General features: G+C 44.2%; 2 protein-coding genes across 2 annotated transcripts in view; one reads left to right on the top strand and one right to left on the bottom strand.

Annotated features, from left to right (window-relative positions):
• The window catches only part of cdc25d (cell division cycle 25 homolog d), a 44,588-nt gene extending 32,919 nt beyond the window's left edge, over positions 1 to 11,669 (bottom strand). Inside the window, exon 1 of the mRNA XM_068053149.1 lies at positions 11,242 to 11,669. The gene's annotated coding sequence lies outside the window, so the exon portion shown is untranslated. The remainder of the gene's footprint in view (positions 1 to 11,241) is intronic.
• LOC137380792 (phosphatidylinositol 4-kinase type 2-alpha-like) overlaps positions 11,256 to 18,948 on the top strand; it is a 49,916-nt gene continuing 42,223 nt past the window's right edge. The window contains exon 1 of the mRNA XM_068053148.1: positions 11,256 to 11,731. Within this exon, the coding sequence (XP_067909249.1) occupies positions 11,342 to 11,731 (390 nt within the window). The 5' untranslated portion in view covers positions 11,256 to 11,341. The remainder of the gene's footprint in view (positions 11,732 to 18,948) is intronic.

Raw genomic sequence — 18,948 nt, 5'->3', positions numbered from 1 at the left:
ACTTGTGCCTTGTAGATGGTGGACAGGCTTTGGGGAGTCAGGAGGTGAGTTACTCGCCTCAGGATTCCTAGCCTCTGACCTGCTCTTGTAGCCACGGTATTTATATGACTACTCCAGTTCAGTTTCTGGTCAATGGTAGCCCCTAGGATGTTGATAGTGGGGGATTCAGCGATGGTAATGCCATTGAGTATCAAGGGGAGGTGGTTAGATTCTCTCTTGTTGCAAATGGTCATTGCCTGGCACTTGTGTGGTGCAAATGTTACTTGCTTCTGACCTGAGGAGGTGATCCTGGGGCATTCCCAACTGTTCCGTCTTGTCCCCGTTTACTTGCCTTCCTTTCACTCTCCCACTTTCTATCCTTCTCGGGTTTATTTATTTTTATTTTATTTAAAATATGGGGGTGATGGACAAAATAGATTGGCTTATTCACAAGCTCAAAATCATCAGCAATTTCCACTGCTTGCCTAGCTTTCAGAACTTTCAGTTTATCTATATGAGTTCTCACTACTTAAGGAATGGAGTTTTTAAACTCTTCTAAGAGAATCAGTTCTCGAAGGTTCTCGTATGTGGTTTCTATCATTAATGCCCGTATCCAACAGTCAAAATTCATTTGCATCATCCTCTCAAATTCTAAATATGTCTTCCCATTCAATTGTCGTAAGTTACTAAACTTCTGATGATAAGCTTCTGGGACTACCTCATCCGCAGAAAGAATAGCCTTTTTTGCCATCTCATAATCTGCAGAAGCCTCTTCAGGAAGCATGGCATAAGCTTCATGAGCTCTGCCTACCTGCCTGCCCTGCATTAGCAATGTCCAGCTTTCTTTTGGCCATTCCATCTGTTTGACTATTTTTTCAAAAGATATGAAAAATGCCTCCACGTCCCTTTCCTCGAACTTAGAAAGAGCCTGTATGAATTTAAACAACTTCTTGGTGGGTCCTGATCTACATCAGATTCTTCCTGCCCCTTTTGTCTTAGTTCCATCACTTTTAGCCTAAATTCCCTTTCTTCTCTATCACTTTCTCTTTGAAGTTCAAGTTCAAGTTTTCTTAATTCTATTACTTTTTCCCTTTCCTCCAATTCAAGTTTTTTCGTTTCTAACTGAATCCTAGCCAATGCCACTGCATCACTCTCGGACCTACTACCTTCTTGTCTCTCATATTCCCTTTCTTATTCCTCGTATTCCCCTTCAGCTTCATCATCATCATCATCTTCTACTAATTCCAGATGTTCGGTTGTTATGTCAATTATCTTTGCTTTTTTGGCACCTGATTTCAATTCTAACCCCAATTTCGCTGCCAATTCTTTTAATTTGTTCCTATTTAAATTAGTAAGTCACTCAGGGAAACATTCTGCTATCCCAAAAACTCTGCTACAACCGCTAATGCCATTACAATGGTATAGACTGTACCTTATTATACAAGAGACCTGGTTCTTTTATTTCTTTGTAATTGGCATTAGATTTAGATCCCAACAATTGAGTTTCCAATTGATATAATCCCAGACTTGAGAGCAATTAAATATGATGCCAAACGCAAGACCCCAATTTAAATGTTATCCCAGAAAAGAGTAATTAATATGATTCCAAATGCGAGCCCTCCAAATTAGTCTGATTCTGATCCCAGACACGAGCCACTGAATTAAATGTGATTCAACCTCAAGCGAGCCCCCAATTAAGATATGATTCAAATCCCGGATGAGAAACCCAACTAGTATGTTACAACCGGCCGCTCCTGCCAAAGCCCCCAATCAAAATATACGATTCTGATTGTGGTGGGAGAAACACACTGTTAATTCAATCCTGTCCCTCCACAGATCGCTTAACGTATCATTTTAAACTTTGCAAATTAAAGAAAGACCCAGCCAAATTTTGCCATCTATTAACCCCCGAATGAGGCTAACCAAACCAGGTGTATTTAAATCAACAAATTAACTATTTAATTCGAAAAACTAAATTCTTAAACACTACTAAGATATAAACAACATTTAAAGTAGAAAAAATTAGTGTCCTTGCAGATTTACTCTCCTGCCGGATGTGTAACAGTCCAAGGTTGCTTGAAGTCCTCACAGCTGTCCAATGGGGGGAGAAAAGGTTCTTCAACAGTAGAGCAGTCCGTAGTCTAATTCAGAAGTCGAAATTGTTGCTCCTTCTCCCGCGATGAATTTCAACAATTAACAACTTGCAAACACTATTTTTAATGAATCAATTTGGCTTTAGAATTTTTGAGGAATAAAAGATTGTCACAGTCTAACTTCCCTTCCTTCAGTTTAAATTATCAGAGATCTCTATTTTGGCTTGACGTTTTTAGAATTTTGAGAGAGAATAATGAATAAACAGACTAAGTTCTCTTCCTTCAGTTTAAATGGTCTGACAGCACTCCTTTCAGGTGCTAACACACAGCTGTCTGTCTGTTTTTCTCTATAAGCCAGTTCAAAATTAAATTGTAACAAATGTATCTCTCAATCTCTGGTCCTGAATGGCTGCATCCCGGGGCAACGAGAATGCAGTTTTTGACTCAGTCTTTAGAGCTTGCTGCCTTAAAGCAGTACGGCTCCTTTTCCAGCCTTAAAGGCACACTGCATTCTTCCCAAAAAAAGACCTACAGGATCATAACAGTACTCAATGCCTCTATTTATGAAACCCAAGATTCCACATACTTTGCTAACCACACTTTCAATATTTCCTGCTATCTTCCAAGATTGATGCACACGCACTCACAGGTCTGCCTGCACATTCTTTAGAACTATGCCATTAAGTCAATATTGCCTCACCCTATCCCTTCTGCCAAAATATATCACCTCACACTTCTCTGTATTAAATTCCACCTCTCACTTGTCTGCCCATTCTGCTAGCCTACCTATGTCCTGTTGCAGGCAGTTTGTATAATCATCACTGTGTGCCACACAGCGGCACAGTGGCGCTGTGGTTAGCACTGCAGCCTCACAGCTCCAGCGACCCGGGTTCAGTTCTGGATACTGCCTGTGTGGAGTTTGCAAGTTCTCCCTGTGTCTGCGTGGGTTTTCGCTGGGTGCTCTGGTTTCCTCCCACAGCCAAAGACTTGCAGGTTGATAGGTAAATTGGCCCTAGTGTAGGTAGGAGAATGGTGGGGATGTGATGGAGAATATGGGGTTAATGTAGGATTAGTATAAATGGGTGGTTGTTGGTTGGCACAGACTCGGTGGGCCGAAGGGCCTGTTTCAGTGCTGTATCTCTAAATAGATAAACCTCTAAGCTTGGTATCATCAGCAAATTTTGAAATTCACTTTGTATTCCAAGATCCAAGTCATTTATATATAGCAAAAAAAGCAGTGGTCCTAGCACTGACACTTGTGGAAACACCACACTGTCTATCATCCTCCAGTGTGGAAAACAACCATTTACTATGACTTGCTGTTTTCCGTCTTTAAGCCAATTTGTTTCAGCCAATTGAACGCTGACCCTCCTATTCCATGAGCCTCAATTTTGTTAACCAGCCTTTTATGTGGTACTTTATCAAATGTTTTCTTAAAATCCATATAGACAACATCCACCACATTCCCTTCATCAACCTTCCCTGTTACTTCATCAAAGAGTTCTATTAGATTAGTCAAGCATGATCTGCCATTTTACAAATCCATGCTGGCTCTCCTTAATTAACTCAAACCTCTCCAAGTGCCTGTTGATTTTTTCCCCTGATTATTGTTTTTGAAACCTGACCCACTATACTAACTGGCCTGTAGTTGCTTGGACTGTACTTACACTCTTTCTTGAATAAGGGTGTCACATTTCCAATCCTCTGGCACCTCCCCCTTATCTAGGGAAGATTATGGCAAGCCCTTCTGCTATCTCCATTGCCACTTCCTTTAGCAACCTGGGACCAGGTGACTTATCTACCTTAAGCATAGCCAGCCTTTTCAGCACCTCTCCCTCACAATTTTTACCCTATCCATTGCCTCTACTCTCCCCACTTCTACTGATATTTTGTCAGATTCCTCTTCCTTAGTAAACACCGATATATAGTACTCATTAAGTATTCTAGCCTTGCCATGTGCCTCTATGCACATGTTACCCTCTTTGTCCCAAACAGGGCCCCCTCCACCTCTTACTGCCCACTTGCTGCGTACATGCCGGTAGAAGATTTTTGGATTTCCTCTTACGTTGGCTGCCATTCTGTTCTCATATTTTCTCTTTGTCAGTCTTATTTTCCTCTTTACCTCCCCTCTCAACTTATTGTATTTGGCCTAGTTTTCACTTGAAGAATTCAACTGACATGCATCATACGCCCGCTTTTTTGTTTCATCATAGGGCTGGATTATATGGGCATCCCCCCCCCTCCCCCACAAATGCGGAAGCACGAGAATCACAACGGGTGGCGGGTGAGAGCCTGTCGCCTGCCGTTTCCAAGCTGTCTTACGGGGGTGGGATAGGCCAACGAAGGCCTTCCTGCCGAAAGACCAATTGAGGCCTTTAAGTGGCCTATTAAAGGCTGATCAAGGACCTTTTCCTGCCGCCGCTGGGATCTTACCAGCAGTGGGAGGTACCTCCGCCATGCAGTAGGGCACCTTGTAAAACAATGCAATGTGTAGCTCACGGAGGACCCCCACAGGGAAGCACTTCACCCGCCCCACCCTGGGATCCCCCTCCCCCGGACAATCACTCCCTTGCCCTTTCCCCTCGATGGGACTTTCCAGATTGGCCCCAGTGACCCCGCCTCACCTACCTCTGGTCCAGGGTTTCAGCGCTGGGCCTGGGTCCAAGGCCTCTGCAGTACCAACTGTGGCCACCACTCCCGATGGCACTACCAATACCGCTGAGCTGCCAGTCCTGTGATTGGCTGGCAGCTCATGGAGGCAGGATTCCAGTCTTGAAAGGAACGGAGATCAGGCTTGTGAAATTTTGATGTAAAAAGACTATAGGCTTGCTCCGAGAGGGCAGAAAAAGTCTGAGGCTTTTCAGCCCAGTACCAGGAGCCCTACCTCCTACACAAAATCTAGCTCACAATGTCTATCTCCCTTGTCATCCAAGGAGCCTTGTTTTTGGTTTCCCTGCCTTTTGCCCTTGTTGGAATGTACCTACCTGTACCTAAAATATCTCAAAAGATAACCCGTTGTTCCTTTAAAGTTTTCTGTCAGTCTTTGGTTCCATTTTATTCTGGCTAGACCCAATTCTTATTGCATTGATATTAGCCCTCTTCCAATCTAGAAATTTTACCTTATTATCGTTCCTTGCTTTTCTGCATTATGAGTTTAAACCTTATGATAGAATGATCACTCTTACCCAAGTGCTCCACACAGACACTTGGTCTATACTTGGCTCAGCACCAGATCCAGCAATGCCTCCTTTCTAACTGGGCCAAGAACACACTGATCAAGGAAGTTCACCTGAACACAATCCAGAAATTCCTCCCCCTCCTTTTCCTTTACTCTAAAATTATCCCGATCCATATTCAGGTAATTAAAGTCCACCAAGATCATGACTATATAGTTCTTGCACAAATGCATGAATGCAAGTTCTATGTTAGCTTGGAAAGACACAGAAAAGAAAGGCTGGGTTGGAGGAAAGATGAAGGGCTTGCATTTATCTAGTGTCTCATTACATCTTGTAGAAACATCTTATCGTGCTTAATATATGACCAATTACTTTACAGTGTAATTACTTGGCAAACATGGTGACCATTATGTATACTTGAAATACCGCTAACAACAATGGGATAGATGAAACACAGGAAGAATGAACTTGAATTTCACAATCTCAGGGTATCTGAAAGTACATTATATTCAATGAATAAAGTGCAATTACTTGCAGTCATTGTGAGAAAGAAAATAAAGACTTGCATTTATATAGTGCCTTTCGTGAACACCAGATGTCTCAAAACACTTTACAACCAATAAAGTACTTTTTTTGAAGTGTACTCGCTGTTGTAATGTAGGAAACATGGCAGTCAATATGCAAATTCCCACATACAGCAATGTGATAATGACCAGATAATCTGTTTTAGTGATGTTGATTGAGAGATAAATATTGGCCAGGGTGAACTCCCCTGCTTTTCTTCAAAGTAGTGCCATGGGATCTTTTACATCCACCTGAGCAAGTAGATGGGGCCTCGGTTTAATATCTCATCCAAATGACCGCACCTCCGACAGAGCAGCACTCCTTCAGTACTCCACTGGAGTGTCAGCCCTGATAATTTTTTGTTCATAGCAATTGAACACAAACGGAGATGAATGATTGGATTTTTTTTTTAACTGTTGTTTATTGAGGGAGTAATATTGGCCTGGACATGGTTAGAACATATGAACATATGAATTAGGAGCAGGAGTAGGCCACTTGGCCCCTCGAGCCTGCTCCGCCATTCAATAAATTCATGGCTGATCTGATTTCTCCACATTACCACCTACCCCCGATAACCTGTAGTTTTTTTTCCCCGGGAATATGCATTTTGCCTTTAAGGCTTGCAAAGGATCAGTATTGCTTTAAGAACCAGCAAGCCTCAGGAATTATAGGAAGGTGCATTTTCGTTGCCTTAGAAACAGCCATTTGGAGACTACCATTCAAAGGATGCATTCTTGATACCGTGGAAACAGCCACTGGGAGTGAGTCTCATGCGATACATTTGTTACAATTCAGTTTTTGAACTGGCTTTTATTTGAAGACAGTTTGTTCTAACCGAACACACAGTCAGAGGACACAGCTGCGGTGTTAACACACCTGAAAAAGAGCTCTCAACCATTTAAACTGAAGGAATAGGATTTTAGTCTGTTTAATTATTACCTCTCAAAATTCTAAAGAAAGTCAAGCCAAAACAGAGATCTCTGGTAATTTAAATTGAAGAAAGGGAAGTTAGACTGTGACAATCTTTTATCCCTCAAAAACTCTAAAGTCAGATTGATTCTGTTGAAAGTGTTCACAAGCCGTTAATTGTTGAAATTCGCTGGAGAAGGAAAGGAACATTCTGTGAGGACTTCAAGCAATATTCTATGAGGACATCAAGCAACATTCTGTGAGGACTTCAAGCAACACTGGACTGTAACTTTGTAAGGACACTAATGTTTTCTATTTTAAATGTTGTTTATATCTTCATAGTGTTTAACAATTTAGTTCTTCCAATTAAAGAGTTAATTTGTTGATTTAAAGACACCTGGTTTGGTTAGCCACATTCAGGGGGTTAATAGATGGTACAATTTGGCTGGGTCTCTCTTTAATTTGGAAAAATTTTAAATGATATGTTAGGCGATCTGTGGAATGATGGGATTGAATTATCAGTGCATTTCTCCCACTACGATCAGAATTGTATATTTTGATTGGGGGCTTTGATTGGAGCGGTCGGTTGTAACACTTATCAAGAATCTATCTACCTCTGCATTAAGCATATTCAAAGACTCTGCTTCCACCGCCTTCTGAGGAAAAGAGTTCCAAAGACTCACGACCCTCTGAGAGAAAAAAGTTCTCCTCACCTCTGTCTTAAATGGGCAACCCCTTATTTTTAAACAGTGACCCCGGTTCTACATTCTCCCACAAGGGGAAATATCTTTTCCACATCCACCCTATCAAGATCCCTCAGGATCTTATATGTTTCAATCAAGTCGCCTCTTACTCTTCTAAATTCCAGTGGATACAAGCCTAGCCTGTCCAATCTTTCCTCATAAGATAGCCCGACCAATCCAGGTATCAGTCTAGTAAACCTTCTTTGAACTGCTTCCAATGCATTTACATCCTTCCTTAAATAAGGAGACCAGTACTGTACACAATACTCCAGATGTGTTCTCACCAATGCCCTGTATAGCTGAAGCATAACCTCGCTACTTTTGTATTCAATTCCCCTCGCGATAAATGATAACATTCTATTAGCTTTCCTAATTACGTGCTGTACCTGCATACTAACCTTTTGCGATTCATGCACTAGGACACCCAGAACCCTCTGCATCTCAGAGCTCTGCAATCTCTCACCATTTCGATTCTTTGTTATTCTTCCTGCCAAAATGGACAACATCCCATTTTCCCACATTATACTCCATCTGCCAGATTTTTGCCCACTTACTTAACCTATCTATATCTCTTTGTGGCCTCCTTATGTCCTCTTCACAACTCACCTTCCTACCTATCTTTGTGTCATCAGCAAGTTTAGCAACCATACCTTCGGTCCCTTCATCTAAGTCATTTATATAAATTGTAAAATGTTGAGGCCCCAGCACACTACTCATTACATCTTGCCTCAAAGAACTCCAATAAATTGGTTAAACGTGATTTTCCTTTCACAAAACCATGTTGACTCTGCCTGATAACCTTGAATTTTTCTAAGTGCCCTGCTATAATGTCTTTAATAATAGCTTCTAACATTTTCCCTAGGACGGATGTTAAGCTAACTGGCCTGCAGTTTCCTGCTTTCTGTCTCCCTCCCTTTTTGAATAAAGGAATTACATTCGCTATTTTCCAGTCCAGCAGAACCTTCCCTGAATCTAGAGAATTTTGGAAAATTAAAGCAAACGCACCAACTATCTCACTAGTCACTTCTTTTAACACCCTAGGATGAAGTCCATCAGGACCTGGCGACTTGTCAACCCGCAGCTCCAACAATTTGTTCAGTACCACTTCCCTGGTGATTGTAACTATCTTGAGTTCCTCCATCCCATCCATTTCCGGACTTACAGCTATTCTGGGATGTTACTTGTATCCTCTATAGTGAAGACCGATGCAAGATACCTGTTTAATTCATCTGCCATCTCCTTATTATCCATTATTAATTCCCCAGATGCACTTTCTATAGGATCAGTCTTTATTTTGTTAACTTTTCTTTTTAAAATATTTATAGAAACTCTTACTATCTGTCTTTATATTTCTAGCTAACTTTCTCTCGTCATCTAATTTTACCTTCCTTATCAATATTTGCTGTTTTTTATATTCTGTCCAATCTTCTGACCTGCCTCCCATCTTTGCATAATTATAGGCTTTTCCTTTAAGTTTGATACTATCTTTGACTGTTTTACTTAACCGCGGATGGCAGGTCCCCCCCTTGGAATTTTTCTTTCTCATTGGAATGCATCTATTCTGTGTATTCTGAAATATCCTCTTAAATGTCTGCCACTGCAACTCCACTGATCTATCCCTTAACCTAATTTGCCAGTTTACGTTAACTAGCTCTGCTTTCATGGCCTTATAATTACCCATATTTAAGTTTAAAATACTGGTCTTGGACCCGCTCTCCACTCCTTTAAACTGAATGTAAAATTCAATCATATTATGATCACTGTTACCTAGGGGCGCCTTAACTATGAGGTCATTAATTAATCCTATTAACATAAGAACACTCTGTCCTTCTTATAAAAGCTGGGAATGCTTCTAACACCTCTCTTATACTCCTGGACAGAAAATAATGTTACGGCCAGGTGAGAAAGGTGTGTAAGGGTCTTTTACTGTCTTCACTTGGTCTTATTGTAACAGGGTTTAATTTAAAACACACTGTGTTTTGAGCTCCCCCTTGGTGAATCCTTGTTCACCACGTTCCAATTATAAGGCAAAGAAATGAGCACACCAGGTTTTCTTAGGTTTAAAGAAGAAAAGTGAAATTTATTAAAACTTAAACTCTAATTCGGTTAACGCCCACACTAGCATGCACACGCGATACACACAGGCAAATAGGGACAGAATACAGCAGAAGAAAAATAAATTCGAGAGGTTTGAGGCAGTCTCTGAAGGGAGTTTCTTGTTACTATTTCTGTGTTTCCTGCTCGCCGTAGATTCTTTGATTGTCGATAGCTCTTACTTTTCGTTGGGGCCCAGTATTCTTCTTAAACCTTGTTCACGTAGGAGACTTTTATCTCTTTGAGTTTACGTCACTTCAGTGGTTTTCAAAGCTGGTGAGAACGAGATGACAGCAGACAGGAGAGAGGCCTTTTCCAGTCCAGGAGAGTTTTAACCCTGTGGCCAGTTCAAATTTAAAAAACTCCAACAGTTAGCCAGTCATGTGACTAAACTGGTCTGACCACGTCTGTTTGTGTATTCGGCAATCTTAGTAGTTAACCTGAAATGCTTCAACGTCTGGTAAACAAAAGCCCATTGTGGATTAAATTGGAGCAGGGAATAGCCCCTTTGTCCTTTGAAGTACTGTCAGTTCATATGCTAATGTCTCTCTCCAGCCAAAGTCTCCAATTGTTTTTTCAAGCAAGTTCTTTCTTCACCAACAACAGTTTAAAATCAATGTTCATGTGGTGAAATTAATTTTCCTCATTCTTGGCAGGTGGGGGGGCTTGCCTGACAATAATTAAAGGCTTGTTCTACCCATAGGCAAATCTTCTTTCCAGTCTAACCTCCAATTCATAGCTTTTCCTGTCTGTCTTTATTTCATTGATATGTATAAAACCTGGGTCAGTACCCCTTTCAAATTTCTGCACACTCTTCTCCGTCCCTGTATGCTCCATGTGTTGAAACTGAAACAATTAATTTCCCACATCTCAAATCTGTGGTGCTACAGACCTCAATGTCTTCCTGTCCTCTATAATCCAAGCTTGGTGGCGCCTCATCTTTTCTGCCTATTTTAAGTCACTCAGCCTCAATAATGTGTCACACTGTGGGCCTTGTTGCTTTATCTTATTGTTTTCAGCAACCAAATAAATGGATGGCTCATTGGCCTGAGATAGCGAACCTTATTCATTTAACAAAAACATTTGTTTTTTGGGAAGCTGGTTTAAACTTAGAGATGCTCATTTTAAAACCACATTGTCAAGTCCAATAGCAGCAAGAAAGAAAAATAACTTGTAATTATATAGCACCTCTGATGACCTCAGTACACTGAGAAGTGCTTTACAACCAAAGAAGTCCTTTTAGAAGTGCAGTCACTCGTAATTTCAGGAAATGTGGCAGCTAATTTGTGCACAGAAAGATCCCACAAGGACTGGCATGTGTCGTTCACAGAGGGAATAATATTGTGAATTTTTTTTCCTTTTGTTTTATTTGGAGTTTACTGTTTGCAACCCTAAAAAGGGGCACTTTTGTTTACTTGATTTCAACTAATGACAATGCCATCCTAATTGGTAATAAAAAGAATAGGAAGATCCCATCAATAGCAATGTGATATATGAGCAGATTTTTTTTCACTGATGGTTGAGATAAACATTGGAGCTCAGGTAACATTTGGCTGATCTTTCTGACAACTACAGCAGACCAATACCAGAAATGGAGGCTGTTGTTGCCGGAAGTAGGCAGTGCTTTATGGAGAGAAGAGGGGGAACCGGAAGTTTCCAGTAGAACCGGAAGTTGGAGATCACCTGAGCGCAGGCTGGCAGTTGCGCGCGCTGCTTCCTGTTAGTTCGGCCGTCGCCTGGAGCCGCGGACAGCCGCTGGGCCTACCTCAGCCCCGGAGGCACTATGGACGAGACCAGCCCACTCCGCTCGCCGCTGCAGCCGCCCCCCGACACTTACTTCGCCACGGCCGCCGTGCTGCCGACATGCCCGGCCGCTGCTTCAGTCTCGGGCGCGGGGTTTGGGGCTCGATGCGCGGCCGGCCCAAGTCCGGGAGCGGGGGTGCGGGTGCTGGGCCCTGCCTCAGCCGCAGCCTCGGCCTCTCCCCCCGGCTCCCCCGGCCGCGAGCGCGAGCGGCAGCCGCTCCTGGGCCCGCGCGCCCTCAACGACTTCCCGGATGAGCCCGAGTTCGCCGAGGTGATGCGGCGGGCAGAGCATGCGCAGGAGCTGGGCATCCACCCGCAGCGCATCAGCCAAGGCTCCAGCGGCAGCTACTTCATCCCGGACCCGGCGGGGGTGAGTACCGGGGCGGAGAGGACAGGAGGCGATGGGGATACCTTGGGAGGTGAACAAGAGGGGAGGAGGGAGTATTGGGGGTGTGCGAGAGGGGAGGAGGGAGTACCTCAGGGGCTATAGAATAGGGGAGGAGGGAGCACCGGGGGTGTACAAGAGGGGAGGAGGGAGCACCGGGGGTGTACAAGAGGGGAGGAGGGAGTACCGGGGGTGTACGAGAGGTGAGGAGGGAGTACCTCAGGGGCTATAGAATAGGGGAGGAGGGAGTACTGGGGGTGTACGAGAGGGGAGGAGGGAGCACTGGGGGTGTACAAGAGGGGAGGAGGGAATACCGGGGATGTACGAGAGGGGAGGAGGGAGTACCTCAGGGGCTATAGAAAAGGTGAGGAGGGAGCACCGGGGGTGTACAAGAGGGGAGGAGGGAGCACCGGGGGTGTACGAGAGGGGAGGAGGGAGCACCGGGGGTGTACGAGAGGGGAGGAGGGAGCACCGGGGGTGTACGAGAGGGGAGGAGGGAGTACCGGGGGTGTACGAGAGGGGAGGAGGGAGCACCGGGGGTGTACGAGAGAGGAGGAGGGAGCACCGGGGGTGTACGAGAGGGGAGGAGGGAGCACCGGGGGTGTACGAGAGGGGAGGAGGGAGCGCCTCGGGGGCTGTACGAGAGGGGAGGAGGGAGCGCCTCGGGGGCTGTACGAGAGGGGAGGAGGGAGCGCCTCGGGGGCTGTACGAGAGGGGAGGAGGGAGCGCCTCGGGGGCTGTACGAGAGGGGAGGAGGGAGCGCCTCGGGGGCTGTACGAGAGGGGAGGAGGGAGCGCCTCGGGGGCTGTACGAGAGGGGAGGAGGGAGCGCCTCGGGGGCTGTACGAGAGGGGAGGAGGGAGCGCCTCGGGGGCTGTACGAGAGGGGAGGAGGGAGCGCCTCGGGGGCTGTACGAGAGGGGAGGAGGGAGCGCCTCGGGGGCTGTACGAGAGGGGAGGAGGGAGCGCCGGGTGCTGTACGAGAGGGGAGGAGGGAGCGCCGGGTGCTGTACGAGAGGTGAGGGAGCGCCGGGTGCTGTACGAGAGGTGAGGAGGTAGGACGGGGGGTGTACGAGAGGTGAGGAGGGAGTGCCGGGGGCTGTACGAGAGGGGAGGAGGGAGTACCTCGTGGGCTGTACAATGGGGGAGGACCGGGGGGGGTGTACAAGAGGGGAGGTGGGAGTTCCTGGGGGGGGGGGGGGTGTACAAGAAGGGAAGTTTGCGGGAGTATCTCGGGTGTTTAAGAGGGAGAGGAACTCCCTTAGAGGAGGTATGATGGGAGGGAGTATCAGGAGTGGGGGTAGTATACAAGGTAGGAGGGTATTAAGGGGGAATGGGCAGGCAGTATTGGAGAGCAGAAATAGATGGTGAAGACTTAAATTGCACGAGGTCGTGTTGTGTGGGATGAGGCATATTGGATCAGGGAATACGGGGAGGAGCAGTGAAAGAAAGGGGTTTATGATGCGGGAGAAGGGACAGACATAAGAGACTGAATCTTAGAGAATATGAACCCAAAAGAGAATCTATCCCCAATGCTAAATATTAATACTGGACCCAGGATTAATGAAGAGACTATGCCCTGGTAGTGTTACTACATAACTTTGGGACAGGGGATTTAGGGAAAGAGAGTAACTTGGGGTTCAGAGGGAGAAAGCAGTATGCAGGGGACACATATGACTGTACCTGAGTTCCCCTGGATGGAGCACAGCTTATCTGTCAACATTGGGATTAAACTGCTCTGAGCTGTTTGGTAATTCTGTCATTGCCTCTTTCTTCTTTATTTACCCCACGGGGTGAGTACCTGTCCTGTGTTTCTGTGTATTTCCATGGACTGCAAATTGAGACTAATTAGGTGGGGAAAAATTACTAGGGAAGGGGTAGAAGCAGATGGTGCAGGTGGGTTCAAGATAGATGTGTTTCTGGGCAGAGTTGGTTAGATGCATGACTATGTCTAGCACAGAACCCTGGGCAGTGGGATTTAGCGCTGTGTGTGCTCGTGTGTACTCCTCTGTATCCAACTAGCACATTTCAGTCGGTTGCGCAAGGTATGTTGTACGCAACTGCACATAGCATTGGAAATATAACAAATTAAAATGAGTAGCACTATCGATTAAGGTTTACATCAGTGGCAGCAGGAGAGGATTTCAGTGGGGGTGACCAGGCAATGGAAACACTGGACACTGGGTAGAACTAAGCTGGGGGATGTCTACAGACCTCTAGCAGGAGTGATGTCATTGGGGGGGGTGTGGGTGTATAAATATATGTATCGGGGAAACATGTAGCAGAAACCAGGATTGTGACCGTGCTAGACTTGATAATGAGTAACAAAGAATTAGTTAACAATCTGAGGGAGCATATTGCTGATAGTAACCATAATACGATTGATTTTAATGTTCTGCATTTCCCCCCAGAGGAAGTTGTTTATTTACCCTTATGAAACACTATCATTTTATATACCTTAATCAGATCAGACCTCAACCTTCCAACCTTGAGAGAATATGAACCAAGTTTATGCACCCTGCCCTTGAGGGCAAAAATAGTCACAAACCAAGATTTTTAATCCGTTACCCAAATGTCACAATCAGAATCACAGAATAATACAGTGCATAAGAGGCCCTTTGGCCCTTCGAGTCTACACCGATGCATTAAAGACACAAAGATGTCAAAGGGGTTAAAAATAAATTGCCTGCAGTAAACTGGGTTCAGCTATTGATGGGTGAACAAATGAACAAAATTGCATCGATATAGATCCTTGCATGTCCTCCGGTCATCCCAAGCACTTTATAGCCAGTTAAGTACTTTTGCAATATCGTCACTGTTGTAACCCACAGATGAACAGTGGGAAGTATTCAAAGTATTTGATTCATTGCAAAACCTGTACATTACCCTAAATGGCAAAAGCTTCTCTAGTGCGGTTAAGCAACTATGTTCAGGGTCACTGGGAGTGCTATAAAAAAAATACAAAGAAATTAATAAGAGGTGCAGAAAAGGGAGTCTTTTTTTTAAAAAGCATGTCAAAGCTGGGATTAGGAAACAGACAAATGGGCTTAGACAGACTGAGTGGGCAAAACTGTCATTGTGGGGAACTGTGACCCAAGACAAACAAATTGGAATAACTTAATGGTGAGAGAGTAGGAGCTGTGGAGGAGCCAAAGGAATTTGGGTGTCCATGGACACGCAACTAAAAGCTGGTGCACGTGTACAAAATGTAATCAAAAAGGCTAATGGAATGTTGGCCTTTATCTCAAGAGGGTTGGAATATAAAGAACATGGAGTTATGCTTCAGTTGTACAGAGCTTTAGTCAAACCCCATCTGGAGTAACTGTTCAGTTCTGGACACTGCACCTCAGGAAGTAAAGCCTGGCAACATGTGTCCGGTTCAGGTCGGTTCGAAATTCCGAGTCCAGCATTCTTGCTCGGGTCAGCCTGGACGGTGCTGCTTCTGGGAAGTCACGGGATCAGGCTTACCCATGATTCCCCACAACTCCAGCTGCAGGAATAGCCTGCTGCCGGAACAGATGAAGGAGAGTCGAGGCGGGCACGAGAAAAAATTAAAAGGGTCGGGTTCGGGTCGGCTGTGGTCAGGTAGGGTTTTAATTTTATACCTGAGCCAGGCTTTATCAGGAAGGATATATTGTCCTGGTTGAGGGAGGGGTGGGTGTTGTACAGCACAGATTTACCAGAACAACACTGGGGCTTACAGGGTTAAATTGAGGGCATAAACGTGGCTTGTATTCCCTCAAGGTTAGAAGGTTGAGGGCTGATATGATTTGAGTTAGTTTAAATAGTTCTCTTATCTACCCTTTCAAAACACTAATTCCTCTGGGGAAATGCAGAAAAAGGGGGAATATCTTAAAATTAAAACTATGCTGTTGAGTGCAATCAGGAAGCACTTCTTCACACAAAGAGTAATGGAATTCCCTCCAAAAAGGCTTTGGATGTTGGAGGTGATTTGAAATTTTCAAGACTGAGATTGAAAGATTTTTAATAAGGGTATCAAGGGATATGACCGAAGGTGGGTAAATAGATTTGAGGTACAGATCAACCATGACCTAATTGAGTGGCGGACGAGCTCGAGCAGTTAACAGTCTCGTCCTTGTTCCTGTTGAAACAAAAGCCATTTTAAATGAGTTGCTGGATGCGGTAACCATAGCAAGCTTCCCCATTTATGGTGACTCAATCCAAAAGCTCGGCATTGCTTGCATTGAAAGTGGGAGAAAGCATTGGTTAAACATGTATCTAAGCTTGACTGCGATGATGAGGGCTGAGGAGTGACTGTTTTGTGATGAATCTCATTCTGTAATAATCTCTTCCCAGAACTGTAGATGCTCCTTGATGACTGAGCAAGTGTAGCCACTGAGTAGCTGAGGCCCACAGACTAGGGAGGGTCCAGGTTTGTTCCTGAGCTGTTGTCAGCTGAGCTCAGCAGGGATAGGGATATTGCAGATGGCATTAATGCTTGAGTTAGGAAAATAGGCTTGGGTTCCTGCTCTGAGTTGCTATTCAGCAAACTTGGGCTAGAAATGTGCATATGTGGACTTTGGGTGAGGCTTTGGTAAGGAGCTGAGCTAAAGAAAGAACGACTTGCATTTTTACAGCACCTTCCATGACCCCATGATGTCTAAGTACTTTTTTTGAAGTGAAGTCACTGTTATAATGTAGGAACTTGGCAATTTGCACATGAAAGCTCCCAAAAACAGCAGTTTTGTTGGCAAACTCTTCAAGTTTTGCTTTTGTACTTTGATTTCAGGAGCCTGTGGATTAGATTGCAGTCCTGTTATCACTACTTGATCATTGTTTATCAGGACTTGTAGTGTTGATACACACTGGGGGTGATTGAGCAGCCCAAAGCACAGTTGAGCTCTTGCTAAAGAGCAGCACTGTAAATGTCTCCCTCGTGTATTTTTGTCAATTTTCTGGTTGCAAGGAAGGGACTGCTTTCCACAGGTGGTAGAAGCTCAAAGATACCTTCCATTCTTCGTGTGAATTGAGACTCTTGGACAGTGGAAGGCATCACAGCTGATCCAGATCCTGCACTTGCCTGATGGCCATAGAAGCAAAGTTAGAGCAGGTTCGCTGTAGCAACCTGCTTTCTATCTCAATCCTCCCCCACCCCTACTTTCTTGGCTCAGTTGATTGGATTAACCATGCTGTTGAAATCTGTTATCTAGCACACAGCAAGTATTGAAGATGGGAAGAAACTTTTCCCTGTGGCTCAGCATTGCACTGTACAGTACACGAGAGATGCAGTTTTTTAATGAGTATCTCATGTCTCATTAAATGAAACTGATCCAGTATCTATTTTAGGCTTTGGAATGGATGAAATCAGTCACAGTTATTATATAAACTATGGCTGTACAATGTTGATCTTTACATGATCATAATTTTTATGAAATTATTTTACAATGGTACTGACTTTTTTTCCGATATGTCGACCAAGAAACAGTGGGTATCGTGGCATAGATAATCTTAAACTGTCGTGTAAGCAGGGTTAATAGGACCGTGATAGTGTGAACACTGGCTCATTATCTCCCTCACTCTCCTCTTAGCATAATTGCACTGAAATCAGCTAATACAGCATTGAACCATAGCACCTTCTCATTTGGCTTTTAAAGTTGGTTTTAGACATATCCAATGGGTAGAGAAATGTTTTCATGCAAAAACATTTTTAGAATAGACACTGTTTGCCACAAGTGAGCGTTGAAGTGATGTTGATCTCCACGTTTTAGAGAATTAGGAAAACGCGGAAGAAAATTATTAAAGGATATGGAGAAGAGAAGGAAATGGGATTAGATCAAAGAGCTCGAATATGCAGCTAGTTCCAGTAGAAGTATGATAGGACAAATGACTTCCTTCTGTGTTGAAGAGGGAGCGCAGGTAGTTTGTCATCTTGTTCTGCAGCTAATTGAGATTGTAGTCTTGGTATCTGGTTTAAAGTGTTCCCTGTTGGCTTTTTGTGTGTTGTATCTGAGCGATTCTTGTGTGATCAGTATTGACTCTCTGGATGATCCACAGTGCTAAAGGTTTGTGTTTGTAACAAGTTTATTGATCAACTCAGACACCATTGATCATTAGCGAATGGTATTGCTGACTGGTATAAAAGGCAGAGGACAAGTCCAGAAATGTCCCAGGTTCCAGTAACTGGTGTTCCTTTCAGCCTGAATGTTTTTCTGCGCATTTCATGGCACTGAATTACTTTTTCCCCTGTGGTTAATTCTTCTGAGTTTTATTTTACTCCTACCGGGATTTGGGCCTCTCTTCCAGATCCCTGGGCATTGTAGAGTAGTGTTGCCTTATGAACTGGGTTGATAGAGACCTTTTTTATTCACTGCCAGACCACATAAAACACAATCGGTCCTGCTCTCATTGTCAAAACTGCTCGCTATTCCTGGATCATTCGGAAATGCAAAGATAACACCCGGCAGCTTCTCTCCACTGCAAACCGTCTTAAACCCCTCTGCCCTGTATACTTCATTCTTGCTTCCAACAACTAATGCGAGGAGCTCATGGACTTCTTTGTCACTAAGATTGAGACCATCTGATCAGCTGCCCCCTCCCTCCCTCCCACTAGCCCACAGGGCCTAACTTTCTCTGAGGTTCTTCCTTGCCCTAACCCAAACTTGCATCTTTCTCTAGTTTTCTGTCTCCCCTCATGTCCTCGCTGAGCTCATCTTGTCAGACCTACCACCTGCTCCCTTGACACTGTTCCCCATTAAACTACCGACCAACTTCCTTTCTGGCTCCCGTGTTAGCTGTTAACTATTTTCTCTCCTCGAGTACTGCCACGCTTTCCTTTAAATCTGCCGTCATCACTCACTCCTCAAAAAACAACCTTTGCCCCCTCTCTCCTTGCAAACTACTGTCCCACATTCAACCATCCTTTCCTCTCAAGTCCTTGAGCGTGTTGTCACCTCCCAAATTCGTGCCCATCTTCCTGGAACTCCATGTATGAATCCCTCCAATCAGGTTTCTGCCCCCTGTCAACAATACCTAAATGGCCCTTATCAAAGTCATAAAGATATCCTATGTGACTGTGAAAAAAGTAAACTTTCCCTCCTCATCATCAACCTGTTGTTACGAAAGTGCTTCCATTTAAAAAAAAATTTTTTGAGGACTTGTGTTAAAACTGAAAATATTCCATGTATGTTTTTTTTTACAAAGTTCATCGAAAGGACACTTCAGATGTTTGAAAACTACATGGGGT

This window comes from Heterodontus francisci, chromosome 20, assembly GCF_036365525.1.
Source record: "Heterodontus francisci isolate sHetFra1 chromosome 20, sHetFra1.hap1, whole genome shotgun sequence".
Lineage (NCBI taxonomy): Eukaryota > Metazoa > Chordata > Chondrichthyes > Heterodontiformes > Heterodontidae > Heterodontus > Heterodontus francisci.
The sequence above is the reverse complement of the archived record's forward strand: the minus strand, read 5'-3'. Positions and strand labels throughout refer to the sequence as shown.